The 26,789-nt window shown below is 45.8% G+C and overlaps 1 protein-coding gene and 1 pseudogene across 1 annotated transcript; one reads left to right on the top strand and one right to left on the bottom strand.

The window, feature by feature from the left end:
- Positions 1–1,282: 1,282 nt before the first annotated feature.
- On the bottom strand, positions 1,283–6,400 carry LOC146598707 (acyl-coenzyme A thioesterase 5-like; annotated as a pseudogene).
- A 4,800-nt stretch (positions 6,401–11,200) lies between these two features.
- Positions 11,201–26,549, top strand: HEATR4 (HEAT repeat containing 4). The gene is made up of 14 exons (XM_085299879.1): positions 11,201–11,946; positions 12,800–12,984; positions 14,509–14,652; positions 15,466–15,666; positions 16,359–16,544; positions 17,199–17,399; positions 18,397–18,557; positions 19,113–19,217; positions 20,274–20,392; positions 21,053–21,233; positions 22,258–22,327; positions 24,084–24,273; positions 24,957–25,035; positions 26,340–26,549. The coding sequence occupies exons 1-14, from the start codon at positions 11,201–11,203 to the stop codon at positions 26,547–26,549; spliced, it is 2,778 nt and encodes a 925-aa protein (XP_085156005.1).
- Positions 26,550–26,789: the final 240 nt, after the last annotated feature.

The raw sequence follows: 26,789 nt of genomic DNA, 5'->3' as shown, positions 1-26,789 counted from the left end.
CGCCGGGGGCCGCGGCCCGGCGCCGCTGCCTGCCTGCCCGCGGCCGAGACCCGGCCGAGGTGGGAGGCAGGCGGGACAGCACAGCCTTGCTTCATGTCCCCTTGCTGCATGCTCCTCCACGCTGGTGCCCCGAGGTGTGGGCAAGATGGGTCACACCTCTGGCAGCCTCTGCCCAGCCCTGGCAGCCTCGTGGCCTGGCCATCTGGCATTTGAGTGTGTGGTCTGATGTCCAGCCCTCAGCGCATGGCAACTTCTCTTGTTGCTGAGAATGGGACTTCTCAGCACACAGATCTGGATTCAGTCACAAGCTCGGTTATACCCTGGAAGAGGTCCGAAGGAAAAGGGCTTAAAGTCTAAAACAACATCCCTTCTGCTGCACCCCTGATGCCCCAAGAGTAGAGGAGGAGTGAAAGTGCCAAGACCCCATGTCAGAGACTCCTGTGGTCCCCTCTCCCCACTCGAGCAGCCCAGCACCCAAGGTGAGGGGAAAGAGAGTGGTCCAGATGCGAAGATGCCTGCTCCTAACCAAAGCACAACAGACTGCTTCTTGGAATTCCAATTTATTCTCTTTATTTAAAATTCTTGCCCCAGTGGCAGAGCAGAAAAGGTACCGTGTTATGTGGGAGAAGATCACAATGACTGTGAATTTGGCAGAATGGCTTCCTTTAGGAACACGATGTCTCAGGGCCAGAAGTATCCACCAGCACTTCCTTCTGAAGGGGAGACAGAAGCAAGGCACAGAACTGGGTCTTCCCCCTGGAAGACCCAGTTCCCAGCAGCCTGAGAGCTCTTATGCAGAGACCCCCAGTACCCCAGTCCTGACATGCCAAAATGGACAGTTCCTGCACCTCAGCAATCAGACATGATTCCACTTCTCATTAGTGTAAACATGAGGCAGCGTCAGTCCTGAAAGCTAACCGGGAAGTAAGTTTTCAAAAGATATGTGTTAAAGGTAGCATATGCATATAGTGGCAGAGTTTCGGAAAGTACAGACAAGTATTAAAAGATCATAAAACAGGTTAGCATCATAACTGTGTATTTTGCATATGCTCTATTTGATCAAGGGTTAATGCAAATATATTTGCCATGCCTTTCCTTTGCACTTGAGCAAAAAAGTGTGGGAAAAAAAGAAAATGCAAACCCAGTTCTTCTCTGAGTCAGGGGTGTGCAAAGGCATGAAAGATAGTGAGATTGTATGGGTGCAGCTGTGAACAGGGTTTAACGTCATAAATATAAAGAACCAGTTAGATCAGGTTGTTCAAAGCTTTATGTTTCTTGCACATTATTTGTCATTTAAATATTTGTTGAAAAAAGCCTGTATCTTTGGCCAAGCATGAATCTATGCTTTAGAATTAGCCTTGAGCTCTCCACCCAGGACTGCCCACTTSTGAAAAATCGGATGCTTTCCTATAAGGTACAAAGGGAAAAAGGGAGGGTAAAAGCAGTGCCCTGTTCCAGAGTAGGAGAGAATGTGAAAATTTTCTTTCCCTTGAGCCTTCAAACGTTTGCAAGTTTCAATAGAATATTCACTTTTAACAAAATGATCATCTTCTCTGGTGATGAACAGTATATTTGCCTCGGCTTGCTCCAGTGGGATCAGGCTTTGCTGGCCAGGAGCTTGGAAGGGGTCAGTAAAGATGTTAGAACAATCAAGAATATTGGATTGATTGACTTGGACACGCTTTTCATCTACAGGCAAAGTGGGGATGATTTTATCCTTGTAACAGAGAGGAATAAATGTAGTGGCCACTGGACCATTGATAGAAGCAACAGCTGTGATATTCTTCAGGAAGGCAGCCATGGCGAGAGACAGTTCTCCTCCTTTGGAGTATCCGAGCAAGCCAAGCCTTGGTCTCTTTACCTGGTGAAGAGGAGGAAATCCCCATCATTACTGAGCTGGAAAGCACAACAGCTAAATATTACTGGAGGAAACATTGTATAATGCTGAGTGTTTGCACAATACTGTAAAGGAGAGGATGGCAAGGATCAGTTTTTCTGCTGGACGATTTGTAGACATCTCCCACAGACAAACTGCTCCCTGGGATAATAGAGAATAATAGAGATAAAGTGAGGGGCAGTTAGAAGAGGCCACTCCTGGAGCCCAGAGGTTAGCCAGAGTGTTCCTACCTGTGAGTGCCACAGCATGTAGTTCACTGCCTCTTCAAAGTATTCCAGGTGGAATTTAGTTGGGTCCTGGGGTAGATCCTCATATTGGTAATATGCCAGGGCCAGTGTGGCAAAGCCATGGTTGGCCAGGAGGCTGGCTCTGTGTTCAAAAAGACCTCTTTCAAGTCCATGTATGTCGGTAACCCCTGGAAAGGGTGCTTCTCCTGTAGCAGACAAGACCAAGAGCAGTATTTCCTGCAATAAGTCCTTTTAAGGTTTCCTCAGTTTAGAATGCATCAAATCAGATACACAGCAGAAACTGCAGAAGAGCATAACTGGGGGAAGGGACATGACCAACTGGTCATAGCGGTACTATGTCAGCAACTGAAAATACAACAAGGTGTGTTGCAGATGAAAGACTCAGCAACAAAACTTGCTAGGTAAGACACAGATCTTTACCTGTGCTCGGAACTGGCAGTATATCAGCCTCATGGGCTCCAGGCTAGAGAAGGTGCCCCTGGCCACACTGGGGAGTGGGTGAGGCCCAGCTCCTCTTAGCTTCAGGAGAGCCACTGACATGGGAAAGCTCATCCCGCCCACCCTGCAGGGATGCCCTCAGTGTGTGCCATCCTGCCATGGGCTCTGACAGGATGGTAGCAAGAGTACTTTCCTTGGGGCTTTCCACCTTTCTGTGACCTTAGGTGAACTGCTGGGTGGTGTCCAATGCCAACATCCTCTGAATCAGAGTGTGTAGGGATTACTGTGCAGACAGCACTCCCAAGAATGCAGAATCGTGAGTGGGACATCTCAGTGCAAGACAACTTGAGCACAGTGAAACATATCTAAAGCTGTGTAAGAGAAACACTGGCTACATCTCAAGCTTACAGTCTTGTTAAATTGAAGACTGGCTGTGGTGGCTGGATGAGATTAAACTCCTGCGTGCCTGGGAAGCCCTTCAAAGTGCTAGAGGCTGCAGCAAGGGCCTAACATTTTAAAACTTACATCATGCAAAGGGAGCAGGTTTGGCGACACTGAGGAAATGAGCCAGCATTTGACTTACTGTAAGCAGCTCAAGTCAGGGTGAGCAGGAAAGTTTGGAGACAAAACATCTGCAAGTCTCTGTAGTGGCTTCCTTCCTCCATCTTCCTTCTGCCCTGGTCAGCAGGCAGGGGTAGAGGTGAGGCAGGAGAGGAGCCCTGGCCTAGTGGGATGCCGAGCATGTGAAACCAGCTGTCCCTGTACACCCTGGTAAGGAAGTGTCTGTGGAGCTGCCCAGCACATACTGCAGTTTGGCAGGGTCTTGGGCAAGTCTTAYATGACAGTGCAGAGTGAAAATCCTTTCCAGGAGGCAATTCAATGTTTATCTTTTCCTGCCTGAAAGCTATTTTCCCTGAAAATGTTCTGAAAATGCCCCTCCATCTCCTTCTTTGCACAGACCAATGTTTGTGGGTCAGCCTCAACCTCTGGTTCCGAACACAGTGAACCATGGTTGACATATGAACTGTTGCTGTCTCAGAGTGAGAGAGAGGATCTCCCAAGCCCTCCCAGTGATGAGAACTGCTTAGTATTTCACATGGGACTTTGGGCCAGCATGCACTTTGGGCCAGGCTCTGGACTGCACGACAGGCAGCCACCACCCTCTCCCTAGCTCCTTAGCCCCAGAGGCCCTCCAGATGCATGCATTTTCACTTGATGCATGTTTCTACACATTTTCAACCTCAAGCTCTGGGCATTAAGAGTTACTTCTCTGCCAGCTTCTGTGGCCCTGCCCTGGGACGTACACAGCCAGAGTGAGTGAGGGAGGGAAGAACAGGCAAATTCACAGACTTCTTTTGATGGAGATCAGGGAAGAGCTGGAGCTTGCACTGACAAAACATGTTACTCCCAGGAAAAGCATCATGACTGGGGCTGGTACTCACCGGGAGGCAGGAAAAGCRTYGCCCGGATCTTCCCCTCTYGCACAGGGACTCTCTGCAYTCCATCCCGCAGGAACACTCACTCATGCTGTGCCTGCGCCAGGAGCTGCCCAGGCAGAGGCCCGTGGCCCTCAAACACCTCTAGGAGCAGRYGCAGTGGGGTCCACATGTCCCGCTTTACCAGCCGCTTGAAGGGTTTCTGGGGCTGCAGAGCCCAGAGCAGCCCCATGGGCTCCAGGCCGGAGAAACTGCCCCCCAGCAGCGCRGGGCAGCAGGCAAGGTCCAGCTCCCCGTCGTCCTCCGCCTGGTACCRGGCACAGGCTTCAAAAAGCTCTCCTCTCTCATCCTAAAAGGATGTCTGCAGCGTGACCTGCTGCTGTGGGCTGAGGCCCTGCACGGTGATGGCCAGCGGCTCATCAAAGAGGCTGCGGGCAGCTGGTGAGAAGCGGATGGTAGGGGCCAGGGAGGACAGGCAGCRGATAACTGCTGTCCTGGAGGTCCATGTGGGGCTGCAGTGCAGCAAGCTGGGGCCAGGCTGGGAGAGCTGCCTCTGCCAGCACTGGGTACCTGTGCAGTGCAGGAGGTGGGCAGCCACCTGCTACATGGCTCCGCCACCCCTTGCTTTCCCAGCAGCTGCACTCAGGTTAGGGCTTCTCCTGCAAATGCTGCTTCCCACACCCCCCTGAGGGGAGGGGACTCCTAGGCAGGTGATATGGGGCCCACASTGTGCCGGGGAGACGAGGCTGCCTGGCAGCCTGTAGCCATAGCTGCACCCAGTCAGAGCATGCAGAGGGTGGGCAAAGCAAGTCCTCTGGTATCACAGGAGCTTCTCCAAAGGGCGGCAGCTTTGCCCAAATCCTGGTGGCTCAGTGATGCCCAGGCTGTATCTCATCACCCTGTCAGATAAGCTGTGGCAAGCTTCCCAAAGGCAAGTGCAAACGCATGATGGGATCTTAGAAATAATCTCCCTTCAGCCTGCTGGTTATTATCTTTACAGGATCAGACACAGAAGAAGGTGTAGTTGCAGCCCTCCTCCCTATCCCCATGCTTATCTCAGAGTCACTGTCTTTCCTCTCCCAAACTTGGCCAAGCTGCAGGCTCCCTATGGAAAAGAAGACCTCTTTGCTGCCTGCAGGGAATTGGCAAACCAGTCTGGGAGCRCTTTAGCAGCTTCCTCAGGCCACCTTCTGCACTGATGCTCCTGGAGAGCCCAGTCCTATGATGGGGTCACGAATGCAGCAGGGCATCATCACCGAGGAGCTTATGCTGCACTGGGGCAGACAGAGGCTCCCACCCATGCCCTGACTATGGGGGTTGCAGCCATCTTCGCTTGGGGCTGGCTCTGGACGTGGGGACTGTCAAGGGACAGCATGGCAAGCCCTGGTACAGAGCTCCTCTCCACCACTGTCAGTCACAGCTCCTGCCCCATGGGCCCTGCAGACCCTGCTGCCCTCCCTGCCCCAGAGGCCCCCACTCCCACAGCCAGCGGATGTTGAAAGACACCTCCTGCTGCAGTAGGGACCACGGGTGGGAGCTCAAGGTGGCCCATGTGCCAAGGGAGCCTTCTGCTTGGAGCACCAGCTGCAGCCAAGGGGCAGGAAGGGACCACACTCAAGGCTTAGCTCCCACCTTCCCTACGGGCAAGATGTTCTGCGAAAGGTTGTGTGGGACAGGAGCTTGCCTGGCTCAGCAGGGGCATCCTCAGAGGGGCTGGGGCTGCRGCCAGGGCTGGCTCTGCACTGGTGTGGGCACGAAGGAGCTTCTCAGGGGAGAGAAAGCCCAAGAGCCTGGTGCCGCATGCCTAGCATCTCCTGGGCCTTCACAGTCTTGCACCTCTTGCCAGATGCCAGCAGCTGGYGTGCCCATGGGCCAGGATCTTGCCTCCCTCGCTCCCACTGGCTCTGCTTACCCCACCCAGGGAGAGCAAGTTACCAGCACTGAGGACAGGCCCATGGGTATCAGCCAGGCCTGTGGGCAACGTGGGTTACAAAATGTGCTGGGTGGAGAAGGGACAATGTGCTCTGACTGAGCACGCTCGTGGCAGAAATGAGGAAAGGGTGGTGAAGGGTGCTGCGCTTGGCAGCTTACCCTGCTGTGAGAAATAACCCAATATTTTTTCTGGAGACAGGATCTCTAGTGAAGTAGATTCATTTGTGATTGCAATGGTGGGCTTTCTGCAAACAGAAGCATGCCGAGGAAATACATCATAGCCTTATTCCCGCCACTGAGATCTTCCTCTGTTTCCTCATTGGCTGAGTACTTCAGGTTCACAACCTACCCGACGCTTGTCACAGCTTTCTTTGACCAACTGTTTAGTTTCTCCTTTTTGGAATTATCTCATTTCACAACTGACTGTTACCTTGCTCGAGCATATCCATTACGGGACCATCTGTTTTAGCATTCTAATCTTTTGCTATCACTTCTTGCTTTTGTAGTCTTTTGAGTAGTGGAATTTTCCAGTACTGATTTCCTCCTTCTTTACACTTGTGTTTGTTTTCACATTTCAAAAGTGAGTAACTGCTTCAACTTAAGCTATTACGGTGGAGGTTTCCACTGCAAAAACACATCTTTTAGGCTCTTACTTCTCACACCCGCTGTGCCAGGCTGGCAGGGAATGAGCTGAGAGTCACCCCAGGCCAGCTGGTTGCTCAGGGCAGCAGGAGAGGGGCACTGCTCCCTCCCCAAACCCCGGACCCCAAAAGGGTGAGGGCTTGCCTTGGCAGCCAAGGAGGGAGAAAAGCCACAGCCCTGCTGGGGCCGGTTTGCTGCCTGCTGGTGTTGGGTTTGGGTCCACATAGCTGGCTACCATGGTGGAGGGCAGGGAGGCTCTTGTGGCCTTTCCACCAACATGGTCCTGTCACCAGACCAAGCCCTCCCTGGAGGTGAGGACAGCAGGGGCTGCACAAGGGGCTGCTGCCAGCTGGCGGTGAGACTACAAAGCAGCTACTACAACCCCGGCATGGTGAGACAGGCAAGAGGCTCAGCCCAGGGGTGGGAGTGGGAGCAAAGCCCAGGTGGGAGGAAGCCAAGACAGCACAGCCTTGCTTCATGTCCTCTTGCTGCATGTTCCTCCACACTGGTGCCCTGAGGTGTGGGCAAGATGGGTCACATCTCTGCCAGCCTTTGCCCAGCCCTGGCAGCCTCATGGCCAGACTGGTTGGGAATGACGGTCGTACTGGTGGGGAATGGGAAGGAGGGAGGGATAGGCACTTTCACTGTCTTCTCTTTACAGAGGTCAGGAAAGGCCTGGATCTTCTTCTGACAACATTGTTTCTCCTAGGAGAAACGGGAGAAAAGCATTGCATTTTCCCATTCAGTGTGAGAACTGAAATTTTTAAGCAACCGGAGCCCTCACCTTGGCTYGTCAAGTGGTGTGAAGTTCCTGACCACCATGCTCATGTATCCTTTTGTGCTCACTGCTGCAGGGAGAGGAGTAAAGGCCCTGGCATGTTAGAAGAGACTTGCTCCCACTCTCTCTTAACGTTGTTAATATGAATATGGACAGCAGGGTCCTCTAAGGGCTGCGTCCACAGAGAAAAATTAAATCTCTGCCCTTCCAGGAATAATCTGTGCAAGAGCTGAAAAGCTGACATTCAGTCAGCCTAACCCCGATCTAGATGTTGCGCTCCTCAGGGAACCACAAAGGAAGAGCAGCCTCCTCAGGCTCCCTGACTCCTCCTGGAAGATGTTGGCAGAGCTGTGTCCCAAGCCAAGCTCCCTGTATCCCTGTATGTGTGTTTGTGGCTCTGACGTGAGTGGAAAGACATCAGCGAATGCTCAGCATTGTCTTCCTTTGCAGTACTAGTAGTTAGAGGTGTTGGGCAGAGTCTCAGCCATCTTCCTTTCCCTGTGGAGATTGCTCTGTCCCTCCTGAAAAGGTCAGGTGCAAAATAACTGGCAGGACACTCAGCAKCAGAAAGTCAATATCATCTGTGTATGAAGAAAATCTGTCTTAGTGCTAATAATTGGCATTTTTTTCAGCATTGTATTTAAGGCCTGCTGGCAGAGGTGGTCTGTAGTGAAGGTGACTTGCCTCGGTCTCCCCTTCCCACCCCTGAACCAGCGCTTGATCACCATTTGGCCCATTTATTGGGCAGTAGAACATGGATTACAAAATATGCCAGACGGGGAAGAGCCTCAGGACATCATTCTGCACTAATTCTCTCTTATCAGTAATGATCTCTTATACAGATTTCTCATCCTAATGCAAAGTAGCAAATGAACCACATCCACGTTGGAGAATGTTGTAGGACACAGAACGGCTTCTTGAATGGCCAGACTGTTTTGGGGTCAGGAGTGGGAATTATTGGCCAGAGCATGTCCTTCTAAAGGGGACATGACCACAAGGCACAGAAGGCAAGTAGCCGTTCTAGGGAGAAGAGTCAGTTCCCAGCAGCCTCAGAGCTCTTAACCAGAAGCACTGACATCCATTTTCTAGTATCCCATATTGTACACTTCTGCAGCACTTAGTCATGTTTCCATTTGTGATGAAACTGGCCCATGTCATGCAGGGGAGACATCAGATGCTGTATAATGTAACTGTAGCTGCAGCTCCATCAGAGCCTGTGTAATATGGTGATTTTAATGGCTAATGCCTTTCTCTTGTCCAAAATTGCAGTCCAGCAGTCCTCCCTTTCTCCTGGGGCCCAGCCCAAGCTTTGTGTCTGTCTCACATTTGTACACTGGCACCATGCTCTCAGTCCCACTGGCAGAGCTCAGCTGGATGGTGTGGAGATGACTGAGAACTAAGCTGGAGGACATTAAAGACAAAGGAGATCTAGCATGAGGAGAGGATTAGTAAAGGGCATGCATTCTGGCTTCCAGTAGGGAACATGATCCAAGTAGGCATCATTATAAGCTAAGAGAAATGGGCAAAGAAAGATTTGTGTCTGATGAGTGTTAGAGAGCACAGCCATACCAATACAGAGGGACCCCTGGACCACGTGTATTGCTCTCCTGCTCTGTCCTCACCATTGGGGTGTCTTGACATCTGATTTAGCAAAGACCTCGGGCTGCTGGGCAAGAACCAGGGATGCAAAAACACCCTTCTTTCTCCTGCCTGGCGTATGTGAGTCTTTCTGCATTACTAAGGTAGCGCTTGTACCACCTTCTGCAGCTCTAAAGCTTGCTTTTTTAATACTTATTTAATACTTACTTGCCTTCAACCTTTCATACCACAAGTGGCACAATTGTTTATACATTCCTTTATATCACTCAACACCCTTTTTGATAACAGGCAATTCTATAATCATATTTATTCTGGAAGCACATCTTCCAATTTTATATCTGTTCAATCTTGATATTACCTATGGCATCTGGATCAGTTTTGCCTTGTCTTTACCCCACCTTCTAAATTTAAGCAACTTAAGGAAGAGAATGAGTCTTGTATTGCATAAATTTCCAAGGATGTTGCTAAAATATCATAAATAACAATGGTTAGGTCATGCTTTTAAAATAAGAATAGTAAGTCCAGTCAATTATTGTCTCCTTATTGCAGCTTTAAAAACAGACAAATATATTTGATTAATCCTTTTTAACTCTCCTGACCTATATATTACTTTTGAAAGATGTTTTTGCTGTTATGTCAGCTACATAACACAAATTCCCCCTTGTGAGAGATTATGGCCTAATATTTTATTAACATTTCATACACTATAGTATGTATAGTGATGATGATAGCAAAACTGAGGATCACAGGGATCACATTGCATGCCCAAGACCAGGTACCCCGTAATCCTGTTTATGACATATACTGTGCCTCACTACAAATTCAATTAATGTAGAAAAACATTGAGTAAGGCTTGAGTATAGTTGTATAAAAGATTTTAAAAGATTCCTACAAAGTGCAGTTTGAAGAAATAAGTTCAAAAAACCCATGCTGATATTTAAAAGGAGAGCATTATTAAACAAACCAAAAGCCCAGGCAGATACACTTTACGAGGAACAGAGGACATTTGACAGAACTGAAGTACCCTACAAGTTGCCAGGCAACTTCTGTAAACAGGGCCAGGACAAGCACTGGAACACCAAAGGAGCAAATCCTTACTCTGAAATTAAATGCATCTCATGCCTGTTAAAACAAGACCGGGACTGCAGGAGCCACAGCGAGAAGGTAACTGGTAAGTCTGCCCTAATTCATAGTTGACTTTATTTAATTTTTTAAAATATACATAATTGCATGCATGCACACATACACACCTGCCCATGTAGATATAAATATACATTTTATTGCCAGTTTCACTAGCACTTCCACGAGATTTCACTACAATCTGACAGGATTGGAGCGAACAGTAAATGTTAGTAACAGGGAGGGTGATACCACATGGGGCACAAGGAGTTGCTGTGTGTTAGTAGTTCATTGACTGATGCCTTTTAGGGTGTCTGACTCAAAGCATGTCAACAAACTGAAGAAGTAGCATTGCCACTTTTTGGTTGAAATGTGTTATATAAAATGAATTCAAAGGCCTACGTATGTCTCAAAGAAACACCTTTCTAAATAGAAATCTCAGCAGCAATACCAGTRGATGCTAACAGCTGGTTCCTCCCAGCCTGCACAAAGTTGTTGCACTACCCTTATTCCATTCTTCATTTGCTCTTTAGCTTTTTTTTAAATCATTACTAGAAATTTAGACTTTAGCTCAGCAAAGCATTAAATATAGGTTAAAGTCCCATTTCAATGGGCATTGAAAGGTATTTAAAAATAGGCAGCTTCATGTCCAGCTAACTGTTCTGTGCTGTCATCACTGTTTACTGTTGTCAGTCCTGCTGCCGTTGTTGTATTCTTATGCAAAGTGATGTCTCCCAAATGGTACCATYTTGAAATATAACTTTGAAAAATAGGAATGGAATGTCCAAATTAAAAACACAGAAACTGGTGATAGCTCCCTTTTCTTTCAGAAGGAATGAGACTGATCTTCCTCCTCATGCTCGCTGATCCATAGGATTTCAATCTCGCAGAATAACTGATAGAGCTCTTCAAACTGATAGCTATGTTTTAAAGGGTTTATTGGCAGCAGCAGCAGTAAYAGCATTGAGGTGGCTTCATCAGTCGTGGTAGAATGAAGAGATCAGCCTTTCGTGGCAACAGTCACTCAGTTGCTGAGGAGCCTGGTGTGTTGGCTGAGTGCTTGCATGTCCACAGAGGCCCAGTTGTGGGCTTGCAGAGCACAAACACCACCATGCCGTCACAGGACTTCAGCCACTCTGAGAAGCATCAATTGTACTGCCTGAAAAAGTACCTTAGGCAGATAGTTGAGGGCCTGAGTTTCTCCAAGGATGTACTGGAGCAACAAGGACCATCCTATAAGGAGTACAACTTCAAACACCTCTATGATCCTTCTGATATCATTCAAAAGCCAAAAAGTGAAAAGCCTATCGCTATGAACTTCAAGCACTCGATCAGACTCCACCCTCATAAGCAACCACTTTTCCCTATGAAAAATAATGGACGTTCTCCTAARTTCAGGAAGGAAGACAGCCTGTGGGGCTCCAAACCAGAAACCTTGCCCAAAAAGTTCTTTCTACCACCTGTTCCTTCTTGTAAGACTCCAGGCATGCAGGCATCCCTGACAAAACCCCGTGAGAAGTTATCCAGCTCCCTGACAAGAGGAAGACAGGAAAAGCAGGTGTCTGAGGAAAACATCACAGGAGCAGAGAATATGACTCGGGGGGTRGAGAAAACAGGGCAGGAGAAGCTGAACAGGATGACAGCTCAATGGACTGTGGATCAGCAGAGGGCCAGGAGTGGCTCAGATCAATGTAAACCCCTTGACCCTGAAAAGCAGAAGTTTGCTTGGAACACAATCAGGGATGAGCTTTCTTCTGATAGAGATTTGAAAATATTGGATAATATTCAGGGCAGAGAAAATGACATGGAAATCGTATCCCAGACACCATCTGAGAAGACTCCCAGGATCTCCTGCAGGTATGGATGAGACACCTTATTTTGTAGTGTCTGCCTCATGGCTGTTCCTCATTACTACTGCTCCCATGGTGCATCATCTGTATTTCTTCATTGAGAAGCATAGAGGCTTTATGTCTTTGAGACAAGGATGGCGTTTCACTCTGGCAGCACGATGAGGTGTATGAACAAGAGGCCACTTTGTGCCGTGGTTTTTCCACCTTTGTGCCTAATGAGGACTTCATTTACAATAGGTCTCCTAAAGATCTCTTACAATTTTACTGTCTCCAGAATGACTTTAATAATGTGCATAGATATGGCCTTTTATTGTCTGTTTGAGCATCTCTGAAAATTATAATTTGTGCACAAAAGACAAATTTATCCCTCCATCTCCTCTAGGTACTATGCTCTTGTTTTAAAAATATGTTCTGGTATTTTCACGTCATCTCTGATGAACATTTTTCTAAACATCATGTTTTCTAATTTCTTGTTGATGRCCTCTGAATCCTCTCCCACTTCTTTGTTCCTTTTTTGAAGCAAGACCCCAAAGTCTCACATAACTCCCCAGAATGGGGCTCACCAATCATTCATGAATCCATTACAAAAAGAGATTTGCTCTTCTGGTAGTCAGCCTCATGCTATTGACCGGATTATTGTGTGGGTTATCATGAGTGGGGAGGTCCAAGATATGATTGCACCATGTGGTGGGAGGAAACTGCACAGAGGAAGTGCCCCTGTGGCAGAAAATGTGCGAACACTTAGAGGAACAGAGTTGTCTCACATACAGCGCRGACTGTAATATAAGTATGTTCTTGCACTGCTCCCCTTTCATCCCAGTGGCTCCTAAGCCTATAGTGGTGTCATGTTTCTTTTTTAGTGGGCTGCCTGCTTATTACCCAAGAGCGCTGTCAACTGATGACCCTGTTGATATAAATGATACAGCTGATAACACAGAAGGAACACATCTGAGCCCCGAATCTTCCATGCCGAGACATTTGATGGCCCATGTTGGGAAATACACCTATACTCCTAAGAATGCTTTTGAGTGGGAGCTTTACTTTGGTAAGGTAAACATGACCTGGCACAAGCTCTTGTATCTCGTTTAATGAGTGGGTCCAGAAGGATGGCATCTAGCACTTAACTAGAGGAATAGCTGCTTCAAAGCAAGCACTGGGCACAGTAAAACGTGGACAATGAGTCAAATATTCATCCAAAAGGACTAGCACGAGAATGGACAACCTGTTGCTCTTGAGCACCTTGAAGCTCTCAGGYGGTTCACGTGTGGCTCCTGTGCCAGAGCTATGCTCAAAGACCAGCAGTAGCACTGTAAGTTGGTATCACCCCAAAAGGCTGTAGCATGCCCTGGGCTCTGTTAAGCCTTAGTTGCTAGTTTTGGTCCACACACAGAATACAGAGATGATTTGGGACTGGAGACTTTGTCCYCACGCCTAGGTGATATTTTTGCAGATGGCATGGAGCAACGTCCCTTGATTTGAAATGATTGGTAGATCTCTTTTCTTTCCATGAGCCCTGAGCTCTGGAGTTCATGTGTCCTCTCTGTCCAGGTTCAGTAACACATTTTATACCAGCTTTTCTGGGATTTTGAATTATCCAGGATAGTAAGTGCTGGAAAATTACAGAATAGCATAGGCCTCAATTGAGCATTCAATAATATTTGATATTTATTGCTGCTTTTAACCGGCTAGCTGTTGTGGAGCTATCATAAATATTTTGAATTATTGAAAAATACATGGAGACTGAAGGAGGAGCTTCTTAGAGAGGCTTTGCTTATTTCATCTGACTGTTGTCTGAAAGTGTCTGTGGATCATGACTTCAGATAATAAGATCACAGAGGCAGAAAGAGAATAGAGAATGATTGCCTGGAGATAGTCCAGCGTAGGGTACAAAGATGATCAGAGGGCTGGAGCACCTGCCCTACGAGGAATAGCTGCGAGAGCTGGGCCTCTTCAGCCTAGAGAAGAGAAGACTGAGGGGGAATCTTATCAATATGTGTAAGTACCTGAAGGGAGGGTGTCAAGGGGAAGGGGACAAGCTCTTTTCAGTTGTCCCGTGTGACAGGACGAGAGGCAATGGGCACAAATTGAAGCACAGGAAGTTCCGCCTGACCGTGAGGGGGAATTTCTTCCCTGTGAGAGTGATGGAGCACTGGACCAGGTTTCCCAGAGAGGCTGTGGAGTCTCCTTCTCTGGAAATATTCAAGGCCYACCTGGATGCAACCCTGTCTAACATGTTCTAGGTGACCCTGCTGAGCAGGGAGGTTGGACTAGATGATCTCCAGAGGTCCCTTCCAACCTTACTGGTTCTATGATTCTGTGATTTCCTGAGGTGGGTCCCACAGCTTCACAGGTCCACTGTCCTTTCGTGTTGACTTCTGCAAACCTCCTCACCACTCTCAAGTCATTTTTGGAAACCCTTTCCTGATGCAACCACTTTAGTGCATTCACGGCAGTTAGGAAAAAGTGGTAGATACATCTCTCTTTTGATWCTCGCTGACAGACTTTGCAGACCAGAGACCTCTTTTGCAGGGAAGCTCTTCAGGTAGCATCTGTTCCTTTGTGTATGCAGGGACTGCAAAGATTGTCCATCAGACGGATGACAGGATGAAGGACTATTTCATCCTGGAGAACCATGATCAATACTGCAAACATCTTCAGCAGCCCTTCCCAAGACAACCTGAGTGCTGGGGTTGCAAGCCGCAGAGGAGGGCAGGTAAAAGAGCCCACAGCTCAGTTTGTATAATGTGATGAACGTCCAAACCTTGCATGTCAGTAGCTGCATGCTTAATGGGGTTGTCTGAAATGGGGTTGTCCTTGGGAGATCACTCCTATTCTCTGATTCTGGCTTCCCCTGCTGTAAAAAGGTAGGTCTTCCTAAGAGCTACTTGAGCGAACAATATGGTGACCCCCATGATGTGTCATTTGAAGAACCACAGAAATTACTGTGACTACAAAAGAGACAGGATGCATCCAGTTGGTTGAAGAAGTCAGTTGCAGATATACAGATACACAGGGTAGAWCAAAGCCTACATGCTAACCTCCAAGTGCATACGCCTGCACATACACCATTATACTAACACACACACACATTCTCTTCTAGCAACAGCACAGGGAAGGATTACTGCCTGGATCTATCAYGAAACAGATCTGCTTTTAGTTCTTACTCATCATGATATTCTTGTTAAATGAGAAGTGAATAATACCTGCTTCTCACTTAAGCTCAAGCATTGATRTTTTGCTGAGCTAAGATTTTTCAGTAGAAGTGATCCATAGCTTACATTCTTCTACTCCCAACTTCCTGTACCTTCTCTGATCATACCAAGGAAGGCATTCTTGAGGGAGAMGTTCCATTTTTTCTGCCTTATTTGCAGGGAAATATACTGCTATTGCTGCTTCGGACTGATGCTAGAGGTGCTTGGGATGTACATCATAGCAACTCTTTGAGATGTCTTTCTAGTCTRACTCTTTCAGGTTATGGTTAACATAGACTACTGTTAATCTCTTTTAACAAACTCTTTTTGAGCAGTTCAGAGACCCAAGAAGAGAGTCTTGCGATGGACTGCTCTCCCCACTTTAACTCCTTATTTTGTGCAAAATGATGAGGAATCACCTCCTACAAAGGCCAAGGAAGTACAAAAGGAGGCTAAGGGGTCTAATAAGGAAGTGCCTTGGGAAATACAAGCCCTCAGAGCTATGCTGGAGCAGTGGAAGGATGCTTGGAACCTGCGTGAGTGGATTTTTCTATTAAAACCTACTCAATCCGGAACGAACTCAAATAGTTATTAGTTGCTTAATGATCTTGTGTAAAGAATTGACAATGTCATGCCTATCCTCAAAAACACTGTTCTATTCCTAGTTTTTTTATGAACAAGTAATTGCTGTGATCCTAATAGGTTTGTGGTGTTCACTATGAATCTTTCATCTACCAGTGCAGATGTCTTCTCTCCTGGAAGTCTTTAACCACTTTGATGAGTTTGGAGTGACCCATAGATGAGTTTTCTCCACTTCTCTTACTGAAGCAAAGATGGGCAAATACAGTCCTGACATGGATGCAGAGGGCTGGGGGACAAACACATTTATCCCTCTGCTAAGTAGTGATTGTATGGCGGGGGTGGACRTGTTCCCCCAAGTCTAAATCTTCTGCCTGTGGCTGCTATCCACTGCATGGAACAGCCTAGGCATGACTCAGATTTCCAGTGCAGTACTATGGTTTACCTGAGGAGATAAAGAGAAGCATGTAGGGCACATAAAGATGCCATCCCTGGGGGAGGGAAACAGAAAACAAGGGCAGCCGAGGGAATAATAAAAGTCTCCTTTGCATTTCTGGTGAATCCATTCCAGGGAGGTCCTCCAGATGAAGGAGGTCTAGGGCAGATTGCTGTGCTGGTTATCCGAACATATTTTCCTTTCTGATGCCAGATCCCCAGTGGCGAAATATGACAAAAGAAGGTGTAATGAGGTCTCTCACAAGTGTACATGACATCAGTAGAATCAAGGCTATCATAGCTTGTGCATCTGCTGCAGTCGAACAACATGGACAGAAAACCAGCCCTCAGAATCTCAGTGAGAGAAGCTCCTGCTTGCAGGCTGCTGATCTGCATGTGGGTATGGGAAATTTTAACCATTATGAAATGTCATCCATGTGTGAAAACAAGGGCAATTGCATGATACCTCATTACAAGCATCATTGCTCTATAAAATTGTCAATACGCAAAAAGAGTACTTTCGGACCCAGTGTTATAAAAAGGCATTTCATAAATAAACTCTAATCTAAGGCYGTTCAGAAACAAAGGGAATCAAGTGAACTTAATTTCCACCTACCTCCTACTTGATCTTATATACACTGCTGGAGAGTAGGAAACCATGAGAGCAATGACCATGTTGTTAACTTAGCACAAATGGCTTTGTTTCATAAGTTTTGCAAAAGATGTCTTGTGTGTTCTTGACTGAGCTACATCAATTTTCCYTGCTAACCTTTGTCTGTAAAATAAGTATAAACATCATTTTCTACCTTGCCATGGGTTGCAAATTGAAATTTACTGGTATTTGGTGAAATATGGAGATCTTCAGTGCCAGTGGACATTAGAGATGGACAAAGTATTGCTTTTGCAAGCRTATTTGTAGCATTATTATGTATTCCATACTCCATTATTACTATCATGAATTCAAGCATACCATTTAGCAACTGCATGGAAAATACGTTCCTATTTTTATACAGGGGAAAAAAGCATGGGGCAGATATATTGCTCTCTTATTCAGGTATTTATTATGTTGCAGAAGCAGATAGTGCTGGGAAGTCCTCAGTAACCCAGGAAGTGCTTGCAGAACTACAGCCATTACTTAGAGAGACTCTGCAGGACAAGAACGCCCATGTGAGAATAGCATCTGCACTGTGTCACTACGCTACTGGAAAAAGGAATGAGGAGGCACAATCAATCATGAAGGATGCTCTGGCACATGGTAAAATGGCTCTGTGGCAGCTTCCCTGTCATGTTTACTTTTCTCCTAGCTCTTCAGCTACGTCAGACTCACCATTTTGGGATTACAGTCTATCTCCTGGAAAGGCTATGTATGTAGCCCTCATAGAACCAACCATTGCCAGTCCTGGCTGGAGCCAGTCTCAGAGTTTTGCAGAGAAGGTCACTGGAAAATTCATGTGGATAACATTTCACATAGCTAGGTGTGCTGCTTCTAGGTGTTTCCAACTCCTCCAGCTCTGCCAAGATGGGTAGTGAAATGAATGTTTTCTGTAAAACAGCATTGTAGTGTGGGATTCTTCACCAAATTCAAATAAAGTTTTGATAGGCTGAGTTTCCAACAGTTCAGCTGTGCAACTTTCAGTCTTCTGTAGGACATAGATTTCTGTATTACATTATCTCCTGCTAGATTTCAGGAGGTTTGCAGCAAGTACCCAGAATTCAGTCAAAGCACTCCTCCCACCATTACTCTTTCTTGCCTGGATGAAAGCTTGACTCCTCTTCTGAGGTAGCTGACACTCCAGGCAAAATCCAAAGTCTTTCAGGTCTTACATACTAGCTGTATCCATTTCTTAGTTTAAGGGGCAAAATTTGTTTTCAAAGCTGTCAGGTCCTCTTCTATAAGGAAAGATAAACAAATGTCATCCATCTTCATCACTTGTAACTCAAAAAGTATCTAAAACTCTCCAGTGAGAGACTCTGTTTTCCTTTATGCCTCAGGGACCTACMTCCTTTGGGAACACCATCATTTCTGAAGGTCACTGTTTAATTCTAGAAGATATTTTGATCACAAGGTGACCATGTCCATTCCCTAGTGCTCAGAGAACAATAACTTAGGTCTTGAACTGGTTGAGGGGTCTTCTGCATGCCAGGGTGCTGCGCTGGGGCTGAGGTCTGGACCTGAATCACCATAGCATGTGACATGGCCAGTAGCTGTCTCCCTTGGCAGTAACTTCCTTTCTCTGTTCGCCTGTCAACAGGCAATTCTGCAGACAGTTGGGCAGCAGCGCAATGCCTGGCTCTGGAGAACATCATCACTGTGCCAGTAGTGACAAAGCTTCTTTCTCAGCTGTTTGAGAAGAATGATACAGCTGCAGAGGAGCAGGCATGCCTGCTGCTAGCCCACCTCAGTGAACGCACGGTAGGTGCAGCCCCCAGGGCAGAGAGAGCAGCAACAAGAGGGGATGGAGGCACACGGTTTCCAGCAACCCTGTGTTCTTCTCTCTGTTCCTCAAGRTCAAATTTGTCTCTGCATTTTTGTCCTGCACAAGGGGCCTGGTCTGCTCAGAGTAATGAGCCAAGCAATGGCAGGATGTATTTTGCAGTGGTTTATCTCCATYGTACCCAAACGTCTACTTCAGCTCTCCCAGGTCATTTGAGAGTTGAAGTGACCTGTCYCTCAGTTATATTTTAAGACAGTGTGTTTAGGCAAGGGCCACAAACTGTGGCTGGAGAGTCGCTTGGAGGTTGCAGGCAGCTCAAGTGTTGCTGCCAGCTGCCTTTCCAGCACRGTTTGGGTGTGCTGGGTTGCATGGTGGGAAAAGGGACTACACTGGGCCTCGTCATACAGCCTCAGCCCTCGGCCTTTSGCAGGGCCAGCAAAGCTAGCCTGGCCTAGCAAGGAGCACTGGCCTCAGCTCTGCGTGAGCCTCAGCTCTGCAGGACGGTACGCTAACCCTGCTGTGCTCATTTCCAGCCCTTGGTGTGCTTCCTGCTGACAGCTGAGCTGAACAGCCCCCGCTGGACAGTCCGGGCCCGGGCTTGCCGGGCTCTCCCTGGTGCCGGCGGGCACCCCAGCCAGGTAAGCAGGGGGCCATGACAACTCTTCCTGAAACCTCTGCTAAAGACAGGTGATCCCAAGTATTTCTATTACTGCATACTGCAGAGTTTGCAGACGTGGGATTTCCCTCCCCACCCCTCGCCCCAGTAAAACTCCCAAGAGTGAAGGAACACTTCCCCTCCACCATACACACACACACAACTGACACCGCAACAAATTAGTTTTTTGCAGCAGGCATAGTGTATCTCTGCCCCCAAATGAAAAGGTCTTTTCCTCTGATCTCTTTCCAAAGAGTTTCCACACCAATGTCTTTCAAGCAACTGCTGTCAAGCCACAGGGCCAAATCAGCACTGCCCCCCAACTGGGGAGAAGCACCTACTTCACTTCTAGCAACCTGGGATCAATGGTTTTGTCATCATCAGTCTTGTCAACATGTTGATTTTCCCTGTATATTGGCTAGGGTTGCTGTACAACTACCATTGCTTCTCAAATTAAGTTTATTTATAAAACATCTCAGCTGTTCTACTGTCTGTTAAATATGATTGGCACCCTCTTTTTTGAGGACTCTTCTAGGTTAGCTTACTCAGAGGGAGGATGTGTCTCTAACTACTCTACCTAACAGCTAAATCTCAGTAAATAAAGTGTAGTCAACAGCCTCCTCCTGAGAACAAAACAAAGTGCCCAGGTTTTTTGCTAGACAAACTTAATCAGCAGTTTCTATGTGTCCATCAAGGCAAATATGAGTGTAAGCAAAAGCCAAGTTGTGTAGGAGTTGAGCGTGTGTAAAAGATGAAGATAAAACCCTGTAGGTACCCRGCAGGTTGTTGGTGGGAGCCTTTATCTTCCCAGGAGCACTGCAATTGAGTATTACAATCGAGATGCACATTGCTCAGCACTTGCCTCCTGATGCTGTGAGTGAAACTCTCCCAACTTGAATGAGAGTTGCACTCTTGACTTTGGCAGCAGCAGAGTTAAAGCTAGAGTAACTTGAAAAATCTTTTGAAAATTCTTTCCTGAGCAGGCCAAAGCTTGTTGCTGATTAATGTTGCAGCATTCCCATCTTATCATCTTGTATAGGACCTAATGAATAAGCTTTCTCAGCTGATGTGGAAGGACTGGAACATAAGAGTACGTCAGGCGGCTACTCTGGCACTGGGGCACATGGAGCTTGCAAAGGAAATCCATGATCAGCTCAGGTAAGCATTAACCAGTATGGCAGCTTCCCCTTTCAAAAGAGAGATTAGTTCATCACTAGGTCTGAGATCCTCAAGAACCTTCAGGCATCTCATCATTTTTTGCAATGGAAATGTTATTCAGGTACTTCTAGCTACACCATGTATTGTATGGGCTCTACTTGTACAGACTTTCTCAGCAAAACAGTAACTGCCTGCATGTGTAAACCAAGAGACTTATGCTAGGATGTCATTGACATGGGCTTCAGGCTATACTGTGATCTAGAATGTGTAGGAATATGAAGTATATTCACTTTTCACTCCAACAGATAAGTGAGGAAATAGGGCTCAGCAACAACTCTTTCAGCTCAGGAAAACAAAACATTCAGGAGGAGACTTTRTACATCTAAGGGAAATCTTGAAGTCAAAGAAGTCACACACAGTAACTTCAGAAAAAATGAGAGAATTTACTGAAATTTACACCATGTGCCTGTGGCTATTTTCCATTTTCATTGACTTTTAACTTACAAAATGATATGGGGCCAGTGACCTACAAAGGAGATGTGCCAATATGAAGCCGTGAGTCTAAAAAGTTTTGATTGAGATTCTTATGTGCCAGGCAGAGCATGAGTCCTGTAAACTAATCCCAGTAGCCCATTGCTAAGACCTGCTTTGTGCTCTCAGGGTGAAGCTGACCACCGGCAACTGCCAAACCAAGGTGCGAGCTCTCTTTTTGATTAGGCAGCTGCAGTACATGACAGCCAAGTTATTTCCAGGCTTTCTGCAGTGCTTCTCCAGTGACTTCGTTGCAGTGCGGAAGGAAGCCTGTCTTACAGCAGGAGCACTTGGGATTAAAGATGAGCAYGTGAGTAGTCAAAAAATCTCAACACAGCTCCTGAATGCAAAAAAGAAAAAAAAAAGTCTTTATTAATGATAACTGAGTTAATTCCTGGGACTGCTAATATTAAATTTCTGTCTCTTGCAAATATTTCTTGCTAGAATTGAAAACAAAAAACTTATTTCCTAAGTGTTGGGGTATCTGCATAGAAGTTGATAAAATTTGGTTCAGGGACCAGGAAACCAGGTTGTCTGTATTCAAAACTGTCCTACCCACACTCCTCGGCCCTCACCAGAGTTCAAAACAATTCTGCAGGAAGCTCGGAAAGGCTGGGCAGTCTTTTAGAGTCCTGCTTTTACATTTAGGTTCCTCCTTCCCTCCACCTTTCAGACTAAAAATGGCTCCTGTGGGCTTCCGCTTTCTGCACAGCATATGTGGACCCCACTGTAAATCTTACACAGATTTCACTGTATATCAAACACAAGAACATTTGGGAATGTCGGTGATAGAAAGGGAATAGTGAAGCACAAGAGCAACCCACGCCGTATCTGGAGGACCAGGCAGGTTTGGGATGGAGCAAGGGAGCCTTCTAGAGGCTAATCTCACAGGGCTGTACTGCTTACAGTCTCTCAGGATTCAAGCCCTCTATGCTCTATCAAAAGAAATGCTTTGTAGCATTTTGTTTCCTTTCTTCCTAACACTATCCAAATTTCAAGATGCCCCCTTGCAATTGCTTCCATAGCCTTTCATCAGGCCCCATGAAAACTTGCATCAGCTTTCCAGTTCCTGGGCTGTACAGCAAGTCTCCTAAGCCAGAGCCTGGCTTTCTCTTGAAATGTCCCACTGCTTAATGGTTGCTTCCTGACCTACACACAGCTCYGCTCACTGTTTGTCTGGCCTTTTTCCCCCCACTTGTATCATTGCTTGTCAACTCTTCAGGACAGAAGTTTGTCCRTCATGAGCTAGGAACCTGTGGAGCACATCATGCCAATCTCACCCTGCATAAAGCATTGCAACAACATGCACTAACATTTGTACCCTTCTATTGCAGGTCCTCCGGTGTCTCTATGAGATGATGCAGTATGATCCTCATTGGATAATCAAGGTTTTTGCCATCAGAGGTATTAGAGAACTCATTAACAACTCAGGTCCTTGGGGGGGGGGGCAATTTCAGCCTGTCCTCAGGGCTTTATCTTTTGTTGTTGTTGATGATGATTTCTGAACATTTTAAGATTTGAAAATCTGAAAATGTCATGCCAGGCATGAGAAGTATGTAGACAGTAAATCAAGCAGCGTTGCTCATACTGTGGCAATGGCAAACAGAGTGCTGATGTGGTACATGGATTTAAATCTTTGTCGTAGCCTATGACCTACAAACACTAGTTTTAAGTTTGAGTAGAACTATTTATGTGTAGGAACTGTGTTGGGATTTTCACCACTCTTATACAGAAAAAAAAATCTTCTGGCCTTTTGTCAGCAGCTGCCAATAACCAATATTTTGCTGCTTACTGTGTTCTTTTGCTCTCAGCATCTCCATGTTGCCACACTGTTCGAGCCAAGCCTAGCTGATAAACTGCATCAGAAAAACACTTCTGTTGAATAGTTACTATAGCTGCAAACAGGGCATGTTATCCCAAAACATTAAAATACAGCAAGAAGGATTTCTATGAGTACCTTTATGCTTTCATAATCAGTTTCCAAGTGCCAATACCTGGCACAAAATGCACAGACAACCCCTACAGTCTCCTAGAAATCCCATGAGCATTGTTTGAAGCTGAGAGCTTCCTAATCCCCCAGGACAGAGTTACTAGAAAGAGGCATCTTCTCTCAGTACTTGCCTGTTAGATAACCATGTTATATACCGGACTATCTAGTGTTGACCTAACATGAAGAGTCACTTCTGTGAGAGAAGAGAGGGAAATATCTCTTTTGTGCAGCTCACCATCCAAATCCCTCATGGTCTTGCTAGAAAAGTTGTAGACGTAGCTCTATAAAATCAGATGTAGGATTAACAGGAGATACATCAAGATTTTCTTTACCTAATCTTAGATTTCTACCTTCARATCAGTTAGGAACAGGTACATTTGGTGATATCTTAAGGTTCCTTCCCTAGCTCCTAGCAGGGAACAACCAGGAAGGGGCAGGAGGGAGAAGCAACCTAGGAAAATACGTACCTGTGGGGGAGGAAACAGTGCAAGTCTCCTTATTCCTGATGGGGATTATATTGCTATACAGCCAGAGCAGAGGGGACAGCGTAAGAATAATTACTTACAGAGCTGTGATTCTGTGTATTGGGAGCATTCTGGGCTCCAAAATCTGTCTTAGGTTCAATGAGGTGCAGATACTCATCTCTTGTTACCGATTATCTGAATACCTGCACCCAGTATATTAACTCCCATTATATTTACCTTCACAATAGCCTGTTAGGAAACTCTGCCTTAATTTGTACTCGCTAACATTAGAGAGCCACAGATTTGTATTAAAAAAAAAATCTGTTGCTAACAGTAGCATTTTATGTAGAGTATATTGGCGTATGCATTGTAAACATGCCGGGTCTCTCACAAGACCAGGCCAGCGCACTACTGACAGAAACGACTGCAGGCTTCGTAGCAACCATGGATGTCTATGCTTCAAGACAAAAAGCATYATCAAGATCTCCCTTCTTTTGTACATGTAGTGCTGTTAAAACCCAAGGAACCACTTTATTTTTGCATCCCACTTTAGTAAGCAGACAYTTTATGCTCAAGCAGCCTTTGGATGGGCAAATGCAATGTCCCTGAGCTTCTGTGGACAGGGAGCTCTTTGGAAACCTGATGAAAAAGAGGGACTATAAATAGCACTTCATTTAGYGCTGCTTTTCTTTCTTTTCATTGGCAGCACTGGGCCAAATAGGCCATGCGAGTCCTGAGCTGAAGCATCTTCTTCTTTGGGCTGTTCACTATGAGGCAGAGCCAGAAGTGCGGAGAGAAGCCTGCTGTTGCATTGCCAGACTCCGCTTGCAGGATGAAAATGTTCAGACTACACTATTAGAAAGATTGATTCTGGAGCCAAACGAAACGGTCAGAGAGTAAGTCATTAAACTCCACAGGAACGCATAAGCAAGGCAAACTGAAAWCTTTCTCTTACTATAGTCTTATCAGTAGATCGAGAACATGCATAGCATGTATATTCCTAAGGCTGCCTTTTTCTCAATAAATACTGAATGATGACAATAGAGAAGGGATGACATRTAAAACTGACTTGCAAAACACTTCTCGGAGCTAGTGCCAAACCAAGCTCCCTAGGAAGATGATCACAGGATGAGGACAGGGAAGATGTCTTCACACCCCACTGCAGGAGCCCCAAGAATGCTATGGAAGAGACCAGAGGAGGAGGCAGGGCTCTTCGCTCATCTCTATCGTCCCAATTCTCTCCAGYCGCTTCCTAAGTTTTTAATAGGGGGCACTAATCCTGCCCTCCTGCTCGAGCTGAATAGCCCATAGTGTCATGGTTGGAGGCCTTATGCATGCAAAGAGAACTGGGCAAGATGCTCTATTTTTACATCCTTTATAAAGGAGGGCAGGACAGAAGCACCCCAGTTCTGCAACTCTTAACCTGTGGTCCACAGAGTAAATGCTCATRGAAAGCTAGACAGTAACATGAGGCTGACCACAACACTTACCACATAATTTTTTGAGAATCTTTCTTCCTTTTGAAAACTTTGCTTTGTGGAAATAACGCATCATTATATTTTATTACGTTTATATTTAGAGAGGTGGGAAAAACTGTGAAGATCCTTAATTTTCCCCATGAGGAAGATCAAGAAATGATTAAAGAGATCAAGAAAAAGGTAAGGAAAGCAGCTCTGTTAAAAATTACTGGTTTTGTTTGTTTTTTTTGTATTCTGCAACCGCATAGGGTCTACAAGAGGTTCAATCTGGTACTGTTAYGCCAGGACATAGCCAGGCATAAAGTCACAGTATTTGCCATGCAAGAGAATTTATCTATGCTTTTGGGGGTGGGAGAGGAAGTATCAGTCTGTTGCTTCATTTCAGTAGGCTGCAGKATCCCTCCCACTACAGCTCCAAACTGCAGCATCCTTTTTTTTGTTACAATCACACTGCAGATTTGTATCTAGCTCTGGTGTTCAGTCTTGCCATCTGAACTCCAACTACTAAAAATTCTAAGCAAAGCTCATTCTCAAGCACTGCTAAAGCATCTCAATTTTCATATATTCTAAATGCATCCGATCAAACATATTATATACACTAGAGCAGAAGTTTCATCTGTTTACTCAGGTTATTATAGTCATTTGTAGAAAGAACCAACCCTTTAAAAATGTTTCTGTCTTCCTTCCAATTTAAATCTAAGTAAAATCATTTTCCTAAGCAGAAATATATTAAAGTATTTTCAGGATCATTTTTAAAGCAGGAATCTTTTCCTAGTGAATCTTCCAGAAWCCAAATTATTCATCTGTCCTTCAGKSCTGYAGTGTCATTTCCAGGATCCAAGTTACCCAGCATGATGTTGCAGGCAAACTACAAGAATAGCTCTAGAAAGCTGCCCCATCAGTGCATTTGTTCTCTTGTCTGAAAGAAGAAAAATTTAAGTAATGCTGCAAATGTTTCTGACCAAATGGATGTTCTCTCTCTACATTCTCTTGTAAAGAATCAAATAATACCTTACAGCCTCTACAAGCAAAAAAAAAAAAAAAAAAAAAAAAAAAGGGCATATGAAAACTAACAAGCATTTTTAAGTTATCTACAGAGCATTAGGTACATCTGATTAAGTATAAAAGAAACATAAACTGCACTCATTGTATCTTTTCTATATGCCACAATAATTTAGCTACCTCACAGGAAGTATCATTTCCTTCTTAACAGAAGAATTCCAGAGAAGTGGGAGACACCTTCCGCAAAAAAAAGTGCCAGCAAATTTATCAGGTGTCTTCACACCTAAAGTTTGTAATTAACTTTCAAGTCTTTGAAGGAGAGTAAAATACTCTCATCTGGGCTTCTCCTATGACACTTCAAAGTGAAACAAATATGCTGTTACTTGCATGGCCCAAACAATAGTTTATTTGCACCAGATACAACTCTTCAACTGAGAGAGAGGACTTACTGTCACACTCTCCTGCTGATGTATTTGATCTAGATTTTCAGGCTAAGCCAAAAGGACTTAGTGACCCAGAAGCTACTGAAACTTGAAAAGGTTACGGACTGGCTCTGGCAAAAAGCCAACCGAATCTGTTGGAGCAGAGAGGACCTTGATTCTGAACGCGAGGACATCCTGGAGAGGATCGCTGCTGTTTTTCAATCCACTCCTGGTAATTCTAATAAAAGTTTAAAGGAATTTCTTATCTGAACTACAGTAGTAGAGAAGAAAACATCCCTCAGTTTTCTGAGCTCCCTTTGCAGTGAGAGGAGGTATTACCAGTCGGTAGCTCCCTAACAGGCACAGCAAAATCATAAAAAGCACAAATTCGGAAGTAGCATTATGAAGGTCACGGGAGAACTTACCTTCCGTACAGGAAACCTTTAACACCCTCCATTTCCAGTTTCCTATCCAAACCCCTAACCCTGGCACAAGGAAGAGCAAACTGTT

Source organism: Rhea americana, unplaced genomic scaffold (assembly GCF_003343005.1).
Source record: "Rhea americana isolate MKP2758 unplaced genomic scaffold, rheAme1 scaffold_155, whole genome shotgun sequence".
NCBI classification, from domain to species: Eukaryota; Metazoa; Chordata; class Aves; order Rheiformes; family Rheidae; genus Rhea; species Rhea americana.
Note: the sequence above shows the minus strand (reverse complement) of the source record. Positions and strands in the feature narration are given on the sequence as shown.